The sequence below is a fragment of the Tripterygium wilfordii genome, chromosome 18, assembly GCF_013401445.1.
Source record: "Tripterygium wilfordii isolate XIE 37 chromosome 18, ASM1340144v1, whole genome shotgun sequence".
Classification (NCBI taxonomy): Eukaryota; Viridiplantae; Streptophyta; class Magnoliopsida; order Celastrales; family Celastraceae; genus Tripterygium; species Tripterygium wilfordii.
The window spans coordinates 11,274,362-11,283,543 of record NC_052249.1 but is presented as its reverse complement, the minus strand read 5'-3'; the positions used below and the strand labels follow the sequence as shown (position 1 = coordinate 11,283,543).

Here is a 9,182-nt window from a genome sequence, read left to right as displayed (position 1 = left end):
TTAGGTCTTTACTCGGAATGAATTTTGAACGTAACTTAATCCAAATTCAGAAAGTAACTTGATTTGAGTTAGGCTCCAAACAAGATTTTTGTGTTTGGACTTCAATCTTTCTAAACAAGGCAAACGATTTGTGAATCGGAAAGACTTTTTCGTTTGGAAATTAATTTCAGTGTAGTTTTTCATAAATTCATAATATTCGTGGAAATCTAAAATCTTTACAATTTTGTTTTGTGCCGCCTCAATTAATTGATTTATTGTTTAAATTTAATTATTGTGCCGAAACAATGAAAACCCGTCTTTTTTTCACCTTCCTTTCTGGTAAAAAGCCCCTTTTTATAAACCCTAAATTCACCAACCGAATTCCGAAGGTACTCATTATCTCTCTCTATCCATTCTATGCGTAAAACAACTATCGTTGTTTGTCTTTTTCTCAGTCGTTATCGTCTCATTACATCTCAACTCAAACGTTCTTGTTTGATAATCTACCTTTGTTCTGCGATTCCACCGCAATAAAGCTGCCCTTCCTTCTAACCAGCCACTGAGAGGAGAGCCCAGAATTCAAGGGCACGGGTCAGTATTTTATCTTCATACTCTCTATTATCCTTTTTTTTTTGTGCACCGATTTTGAACGTTTAGCCCTCTGGATGTTTTTGATTTTGTGTCGATGTTTGGTTGCCGTGAAAATTCAGGAGAGGTGGGAGGTAATTAAGAATGGATTGTTTTTTATATAAATTTGTTCTCTTTATAGTTGGTTAAGGATGATATGTGAATTATTTCTCGTAGATACATTGTTGGTTGGTTAGAGGCTTCAGGCTTCCTGTCTTTGCTGGTAATGTTCTGTAAAGTGTTACGGTAAGAGAGAGTTGAGGTATATTGCGTTCTTAGCTGTCTGAGAGTTCAAGTTTAAGAATGAGAAGCTAAACTTGGATAAATTTGAGAAAGAAAGTTGAAGCAAATCGTGTTAACCGAGGTTTCAATTATCTATTCTTTATCTGTTAGTTTGTTTTCTCCTTTTTCCCTTCAATTAAGCATGGATGCTCGTGATGTGATTCTGCAAATGTATTTTTGTGACATGCCGACATTTGAAACTTCAATTAAGCATGTATGCTTGTATGTGATTCTGCATATATATGCTGGTTATGTAATTAAACATTGATGCTTGTGATGTAGTTCTGCAAATGTATGCTACTTACTTTTGCCTCTTTTTTACTTTCTAACATTGCTCTTTTTTACTTTCTAACATTTGGAGTTATAGTTATTAGTGATTCAGCAATTTTTATGTTTGTGATGTGAAAAAAGTTCCTCATTTTAGATTTTGCTCTGCTATATTGATAGTGTCAGCAATAACATGATAGACTTTTAAGGTTATTTTCTTGTACCTTTCTAAATGAGGTGAAACTGTGGGTTCTGGTATTCTTTCAGTGGAAAAAGTAGTGTTTATGATGTTGCTGTTTGTTGAACTAGGGCTTCTTGTTCTCGAGTAAATGAGAGAGTTCTTGAAGCAGGGATGATGTCTTTGGTGGCCCATCAACTGCAGGTAATAATTACTCAAAGTGTTGATGACTAATTATCCTATGTATCTTTTTTATTTTGAATGGAGCTATCTCTAAGTCCATGTTTGCGTGCAGACATTGACCACCAGTTTGTGTACGCTTCTATGTATTTCATGAAACAGAGATTTTAATGGACCTTATGTCTTCTGAATTTTGCCATTCTTTCATGAGCATTTCTTGCCATTGAAAATCAATGATTTGCATTGTTGTTGAAGAACAATGAGAACATAAAAGTTCAGGGTCAAGTAGTGTTGGGGCCATTTCCCAAACGACAGTGATCTTTGTTTTTTGTATGTATATCTTGATTCTTTATGTTTCTCTTTCTCTTCACCTTATGAGAAGTACTTGATACTTGTGAAATGCTAGTTGCTAAGATCATTGCTTCTAACTCATGGTGTGTTTCTCTTTCTTACTTACAGAGATATACTGATATTCTAATTAACTTGAATTGGAGTAGTGATTTCAATATGTTCAATTACCGTGTGTTATTTGCTTTTCAAGTGACGTCTGCATTCCTCTTTCAAGTCATAGTAAACCAAAATAAGGTTTTCATGAAAGAAAAATTCTTTTGCATGGTTATCTATTTATATGTTTATGCTTCTTTCTAAATTCTAATGCTAGTTAAACCCTGTGATGTACTAGCATATTAGATCTTGTGCTCAAACTTCTCATTTCATTATATCTGATTTTATGAGGAATTTTTGTTGGCACCTCAGGGTTCTTGTGCAACATTTCCCTCGAGGACTTTATCGTGCAGCAAAGAGGTGAAATTGAAGCAGTGTGCAGTTGCGATTCAGATTGCAGGGAAAAGAGATGGGTGTTTCTCACTAAAACACAAGTCGCATACAGGGTGAGAACTTTTCTTTTGTTAATAGTCGACTATTAAACTTAAATTGGATGATGTTGCCTCTCATAATATATGTATTCAAATTGTTTGAATAGTAGAAGACTAATTTCTTGTTGGATCTTATGTATCTTTTTAGGAAGGAACTGACTGATTATTTTTTGTTACCTTGCTAAAAGTCAATGAAAGAAAAAGTGGGGATGGGGGATTGGGTAGGAAGAGGACAGACCTTTTATTGGATGAAGTGAATTTCTTCAAATGATACCTTATCATTCTGGTTCCTATCATTGTTGCTTGTACATCCATCAAATTCAATCTTGTTTGTAGCATTATGGTTACTGCTTTTACCTTATCAGTTGTGCTTTGCCATTGTCTCTTGAAATTCACTCTTCATTATAATATTGCCAGTGGTCAAATGGATGAGTTCATTTAAGTTGTTTCCACAGAGTAGAGGCTCCGTGTTCATGTGGATCGGAAGTTAAAGCTGTAAGAATTTTAGCCTTCAAAGGCAATGCCCGAAATGGTGATTCAGGAAGCAGAGCAAATGGATCAAGAGTTCCCAAAAATTATGCTAAACTTTCTTATGTGCCAAAGGAGACGGGGGAGAGCATGGTGGAATCTCCAAAGGTGCACAATGCTCGTGTTTCTTATACTTCTGAAGCAAATGAGGCACCTGCGGGATCTCCTGCAATTCACAAATTATTCAAGAAATGGTTGACAATGTTGCGGACACATTCCCCAAGTCAAACAGAGGATGAAATTCTGGAAGGAGTTCCTCCAAGTGAAATATCACAAAGTCAAAATGCCCCTCAAAACAAGGGAAGAAGTGAGCTTCTGAAGGCGTCTTGGCAGTACTTTTTGAGACTGGATGGAACAATAAAGATACCTCTGTTGATATTGTAAGTTCAAGGTTCCCATTCGTTCCGTTATTAGTTAGATGTTAGGGTAATGTTATGTTGAGTTTTTTGTGGGGGCAGTAGTTATATTCATTATACCATTCTGTGATCTATGCAAGAGCTTTTCACTAGAGGGTCGTCAGTGTGCTTTCCATTCCTGAAGGATTACACCTCTGTACTGTAATGGACATTAACTTCCCTTTTAAATTGAATCCTGTTATTATCTTGTGCACTTTGATATATGCAAGCTTAAGGACTTTGTTGGCTGCTTCTAATTGCTCTCTGCTATTATTTGCAGCATCCCATTTTTGGTGGCTGTTTATTTGATACATGGAGCTGACTTGTTGAAGGAGTTGACTCCTTTGTGGGTTTTGGGTCCCTTGATCGTTGCTCTCTACATCAAAATGTTTCAGGCATTATGTGCACTCTATGTCTTCACATTTAGGCAGACGGTTAAAGTTATTAAAAACTTACCCACATACTCTTCGGTTGCATATAGTTATGTAGCACAGGGAAAGCTCAACGGATATGTGCGGGCTCGTTTTTGGGATCCTTTAGCAAACATTAAGAAAAACCACAGAGCGCTGTCAAGAAAAAAACTGGAGGAATTGAAGGAATGGGTAGTGGAGATGTACCTGGATTTTGTGGAATCCATATGGCCCTATTATTGTAGAACTATAAGGTTCCTAAAGAGGGCAAATCTGATCTAGATTTGGATATGATGAAAGTTTTTGGTGAGGCTGAATGCAAATACCAATTTGAGAAGCTTACAAGAGTTTGTGAGTTGAAACCATTTTAGTTGGGAGCACTGGCACATTGTCGGGGAAGGAAGACGGGTTCTGATTTTGTTTAGGTTACTGTAATTGAATTTTTGTTGGAGGTGAGATCCCAATTGTCTTTTTTTAGATGCATTATTGAGCATATGCTCAAAGTGGGATACTGAAATCACGTCTTGCATAATTAGAAATGCCAAGATTTGTCACTTTGTGTCTTGCTAGACCACTGGTGGTTTCGACCATGATTTTTTATTTTTCAACTTCAGGTTGCCATGAACAATCCAAGGCCGGTCACATGAAAGATTTGTAAATGTTTGTTGATTTGTTTGCATTGCCTGTTTCTCTACACAGACAGTTTGCAATGTCAACACCCTGAGAAATTTTGAAGCCAGAGACAAAAAAGGGCTTGATGAGGTTCATGATTTGCATATCCCTGCTTGTGTTTATTATTTGCTTGCTCAGTGTACTCTCTTTTTTTGCGCATTCCATATGCGCCTATACTCTGGTCGATTGGCTTATACATATAGAAAAATTTTACTTAACAACAGGATAATTTGGGTGAAAATTTAGAGCATAGTATTGCTTTCAGTGAAAATCCAAACTCGGGTTATAGAAAATTTTTACTTAACAACAGGATAATTTAAGAAAATTTAGAGTGTAGTATTGTTTTTAGTGAAAACCTAAATTCGGGTTGACTGGCTTATGCGTATAGAAAATTTTTATATAACAACAGGATAATTTGGGTGAAAGTTTAGAGCGTAGTATTGAGTGAAAATCGAACGAGTAGTGACTGGAAAGACAGAGAGAGAGCCGCAAAAAGGGCAAGGCAAGAAAGATGTCACAGAATCCACCCGCTTAAAATTCCCACACCAACCAAGAAAGGCAAAAACAGACAAACAAGGCGTTCTTTGTTTTTACTCGACTGTAGCTCGAGACTCCCAATACCTCAAAATCTTCGAAGCTCCTGCGCTCTCCCACTTGTTCTCTGGAGAATTTCCACGCGGGGGCACTCTTGGATTTGAATCCATGCCCGTGTAACATATATTGAGCTCGTGGTGAACTGGGCTTGTTGCTTGTTGTCTTTTAGATGATATGGCTTCCAAACTCAGTTCTACTTCATGCTCTTTTGTGTCGCCTTATGGTTCTTCTCTTTTGGGTACCAGGAGAATTTCGCAGGTTTGTTTTTTGTTTGCTGTTAAAGCTTTTGCTCTCTCCCGCTATGTCTCTCGATTTTCAACATTGGTGTGTTATACATATTTCGAATGAATATTTTTACTGGGAAATGCTTAAATGTAGGTAATTTTTTGTTTTGGTGTCTCTGTACGGCGATTACTGGCCCATGTAAGTATGAATATATTTGGTAATTTTGTTAAGTGTTCTTATTGCTCACTCCAGAAGATTTTACTTGTTTGACAATACCGGATACCTGCACTTTGTTTATAGTTGATACTTATGCGTAGCTGTCATGGATCTTAATCTGTTCTTGGGTGGTACTTCCGGCTGCTGGTCTTATTAGTTGTAACTAGTGGTATTTCTTCTGAAAGTTGTTCTGGAGAGCATGGAAGCCTTATTAGTTCGTATTGTTCTAATCCAAGGATTAAGATTTTTTATTCTTGCTGTTCTGCTGCTCATTTATCATTTTAAAATATTCAATCAGAATTCCCATTGCAGTTGTCCTCATTTAATACTGTATTGCTTTGATGTCAGATGAACCTAAAACAAAGACCATTCGATGGCCAGCAATGTGATGCCCAGCAGATTAGAAATGCTAAAGGTAGCTTCGATAACTTTTTTAATGTGTGATTTAAGCTGTTTCGAGATTAGACTTTTTCGCTAGTAGACATAAAAGGGGAAAAAAAAAAATATATATATATATGTTACACGTAGGGGAGGTGTCTTGCATAATAATAAGAGGACAGGACTATTAATGCTTAGAGAGTAAGATCAAGCTATCCTTGATCTGCTCAAGACTTATGGCCACGAGGCAAAATGTGAGTTTCAAAGAGAAGTTAAAAAGATGAAAAGGGAATGATAAGCTCATGTTGCCTAGAGGATCCAAAAGTCCAATAAGATGTGTAATACAGTGTGGGTGGTAAAGAATAGTGGAAAGAAGAAAAAGAGAATGATAAGCTCATGGTTCCAAAAGGATCCTAAAAGTCCTTTAAGACATGTACTGTGGTGTAGTGGTCCACCACCTATGGAGACCTTCGGTTTTACGTTTTAGGCAATATAATTTACTATAGCTTCCTCGATGAGAATATTGACATTTGTCCAAATTAGCATCACACCAAGGGAGAATGTTAATGCTACTGATAGTGTAGTAACAGCTACATTCTCTTAATATATCAGTTAACTATTTCGACAATTCCTAAATTCCTGTGTTTGGCTTCATGAATTGGCCATGTTCTATAATCTGAGATTTTGAACTTTTGTCTTGCTACTGTTTGACAAAGTTCTGAATTGGTTGCTGCTCTTCTAGACATGTTTTCTAATTTTTTTCCTTTGGGTATCTTTGATTAGTCAAGTTATGCAATATCTGTGGAGAGGTAAAGGTGAGGGGAACAGTTACAAAGAGGGGAAAGGTTGTGTTTGCTAGCTCTGAAGACCGCTCACAATTTGTTGAGCTCCAACCAGATGTTTCACTGGATGAACGTCACCATGCTAATGCGACAGCCAACCCTCCTTCAAGTGGTTCACTCATTCAAGTTGAGAGAACTGATGGAAAACCAGGTTTAATTTCATTTTACAATCGACCATATGGCAGAAACATTGAGATCATTTCATCTGATACCCAAAGGGGTCAGAGCAGCCTGTTGTGGTTCATTGCCCCTTCTGTGCTTGTGGCCTCTTTCATTTTTCCCTCACTTTATTTGCGGAAGATACTGTCCACTGTATTTGAGGACTCTCTGCTGACAGGTGAGAGGTGCTGACCTTTTCTTTTCATCTGTATGGATTCTTTCCCTACCCCCCAGTCTCAAAAATTTTGAGTTTTTTGTACTAGTGCATCTTTTTCTTTTCCTCGAAAAATAAAAGAAAGAATAATATAATGAAAACCAAAATTTATCCAGGTTTTCCAAAAATTATATTTCAATTTAATTGGGAAGTAATACAATTTTCTGTGAGATAACCAAACATGTAGCTTATGTTTTCCCCTTGTATAATTTTTACCTAAACATTGATATAAAATCATCTGGCTGAGAAGTTAGAACTATTTGAACTGATTGATTCTTCAACAGTTATTGGAATGACCAGCATCCTTATGTTGTTTTATGGCTCATATTCCTTGTTTCCTTAAATTACCATTTTTATTATTTTTGTGTATTTTTTTGGGCTTTTATGGCTGAGAATCATTTTGCTAACTTTTCTAAATGGTAATCTTCTTTGTCTGTAGATTTCCTGATATTGTTCTTCACTGAAGCTCTTTTCTACTCCGGCGTTGCCATTTTTCTTCTCCTACTAGACCGTGTAAGGAGACCCATTCAGCCTGCTGCAGATGATAACAAAACCCTAGCTCCTCAACTTGCGCAGCGAATTTCTTCTGTTGCTGTGCTGGTACTCAGTCTTATAATTCCCATGGTGACAATGGGTTTGGTATGGCCATGGACCGGCCCTGCTGCTTCTGCTACACTTGCTCCATACCTGGTTGGTATCGTTATCCAATTTGCATTTGAGCAGTACGCTAGATATTGGAAGTCACCTTCATCGCCCGTTATCCCAGTCATATTTCAGGTTAGTGCTGCTGGAGTCTTGGTTACTTCTTTCTTTTACACTCTGCTAGTAGAGAATTGGGAATGTTTTTAGAAGAATTAGTTCTGCTAGGAACCAACCTAGAGATAGGCCAACTTAATGTTGATCCAGTTCAATTTTGATTTGAATAAAATTTTCAAGATGCAAAAAAAATCTGGAAACTTAAGATATTTTTGACTGGCCACAGTGTTCATGGCTGATTACTTTTTTTTTAAAAAAATAATTATTTCCAGGACTCTCCCTAAGAGATGTTCCACTTGCTTTATATTGTACACTGGAGTATCAACGACATGATTGACTCTTTGCTTCACCTTTCATAAGATGATAAAGGGCTTATGTTGCTTGTCCTTTGAAGGGAAGGCTTGGACTTTTTGTTCATTTTCTTTTCTTGAACTCATTATGGTATTTGTTGATGTATCAGCTGAGACATCTTCATTCGAATATCTGTTTGACAATCCTCCTCGTAATCCCTAGGTTGCACCCCCTTGGTATCTTAATAAATATTTCCCAATCAAAAAGAAAAATATGCAGGACTTAAGGGAAGTCCTCTCACAATTTCTTGTATAATTTTTGATTGTTTATAATTGGGAGAGTTTCTTTGTGCTTGAACAGGTTTACAGATTGCATCAGCTGAACAGAGCAACACAATTGGTGACAGCTCTTTCATTCACAGTGAGAGGAGCTGAAATGACCTCTCATAACATGGCAATAAACAGCTCGCTCGGTACACTTCTGAATGTCCTTCAATTTCTTGGGGTTGTCTGCATCTGGTCACTTTCTAGTCTCTTCATGCGGTTCTTCCCTTCCTCTCTTGTGGATGCCTAATGATTCCCTTCTTTCTTTCCTGAGAGGATTGATGATAGCTTTGGGATGAACGTTGTAGGAAAGAGAACTTATTTTCATTACAGGTGACTCATTGAGGGTCCTTACTCTCTTTTCTTGTGCTGGGACTGGATTCCAAACAAGGTAGGTGTTGAAGGTTCCAACTTTCTTATAAGCATAACAAGTTGTTGCATGATACGCTGGACGGGCCAGATTTAGGGGAAATTGTTGTACTGATGTTCCTGAGTTTGTGGTTGCCAGGACCTATACTCTGAATCTTTTGTTATCAGAAGTTCTACATTATGCAGCATTTACCCATCCTTGCATGTAAATAAACCTTTTCTTCTCCGTACTAAAAATTGTTCTTAGATTTAAAAAAATTTGCCCATAAGAATCATTCAGAATGGGTGATCAAGGGCGGGGCTGTTGAAGTATTATCGTTATGGGTGTAATCCAATCTAAAGATGGTCATGTGTGGTTTACAGAATCACATCAACCTTCCTAGAGAAAAGCAGTAGCACGAGTCAATTTGTGCAAATATATG

General features: G+C 37.2%; 2 protein-coding genes across 6 annotated transcripts; both read left to right on the top strand.

Annotated features, from left to right (window-relative positions):
• The first annotated feature begins 331 nt into the window (after positions 1–331).
• On the top strand, positions 332–4,482 carry LOC119984095. Of its 4 annotated transcripts, XM_038827870.1 has the most exons (6): positions 332–570; positions 795–852; positions 1,465–1,537; positions 2,270–2,403; positions 2,844–3,296; positions 3,592–4,482. In XM_038827870.1, exons 2-6 carry the CDS (start codon positions 833–835, stop codon positions 4,001–4,003), a joined length of 1,092 nt encoding a protein of 363 aa, XP_038683798.1. In that variant the 5' UTR covers positions 332–570; positions 795–832; the 3' UTR covers positions 4,004–4,482. The 4 variants fall into 4 exon arrangements, with proteins under 4 accessions (XP_038683798.1, XP_038683799.1, XP_038683801.1 ...); XM_038827871.1 differs by lacking the exon at positions 795–852 and having other exon boundaries at positions 335–570; XM_038827873.1 differs by lacking the exon at positions 795–852 and having other exon boundaries at positions 566–701.
• A 301-nt stretch (positions 4,483–4,783) lies between these two features.
• On the top strand, positions 4,784–9,048 carry LOC119984094. Of its 2 annotated transcripts, XM_038827868.1 has the most exons (6): positions 4,784–5,245; positions 5,366–5,410; positions 5,777–5,843; positions 6,590–6,985; positions 7,461–7,798; positions 8,429–9,048. In XM_038827868.1, exons 1-6 carry the CDS (start codon positions 5,162–5,164, stop codon positions 8,639–8,641), a joined length of 1,143 nt encoding a protein of 380 aa, XP_038683796.1. In that variant the 5' UTR covers positions 4,784–5,161; the 3' UTR covers positions 8,642–9,048. The 2 variants fall into 2 exon arrangements, with proteins under 2 accessions (XP_038683796.1, XP_038683797.1); XM_038827869.1 differs by lacking the exon at positions 5,366–5,410 and having other exon boundaries at positions 4,801–5,245.
• Positions 9,049–9,182: the final 134 nt, after the last annotated feature.

Coding starts and splice junctions, on each gene's coding strand:
- LOC119984094 (XM_038827868.1), top strand. CDS start 5,162: ATGGCTTCCAAACTCAGTTCTACTTCATGCTCTTTTGTGTCGCCTTAT. Junction 5,246..5,365: donor GTACCAGGAGAATTTCGCAG/GTTTGTTTTTTG, acceptor GCTTAAATGTAG/GTAATTTTTTGTTTTGGTGT. Junction 5,844..6,589: donor GCAGATTAGAAATGCTAAAG/GTAGCTTCGATA, acceptor ATCTTTGATTAG/TCAAGTTATGCAATATCTGT.
- LOC119984095 (XM_038827870.1), top strand. CDS start 833: ATGTTCTGTAAAGTGTTACG. Junction 1,538..2,269: donor TGGTGGCCCATCAACTGCAG/GTAATAATTACT, acceptor TTGGCACCTCAG/GGTTCTTGTGCAACATTTCC. Junction 3,297..3,591: donor AAGATACCTCTGTTGATATT/GTAAGTTCAAGG, acceptor TATTATTTGCAG/CATCCCATTTTTGGTGGCTG.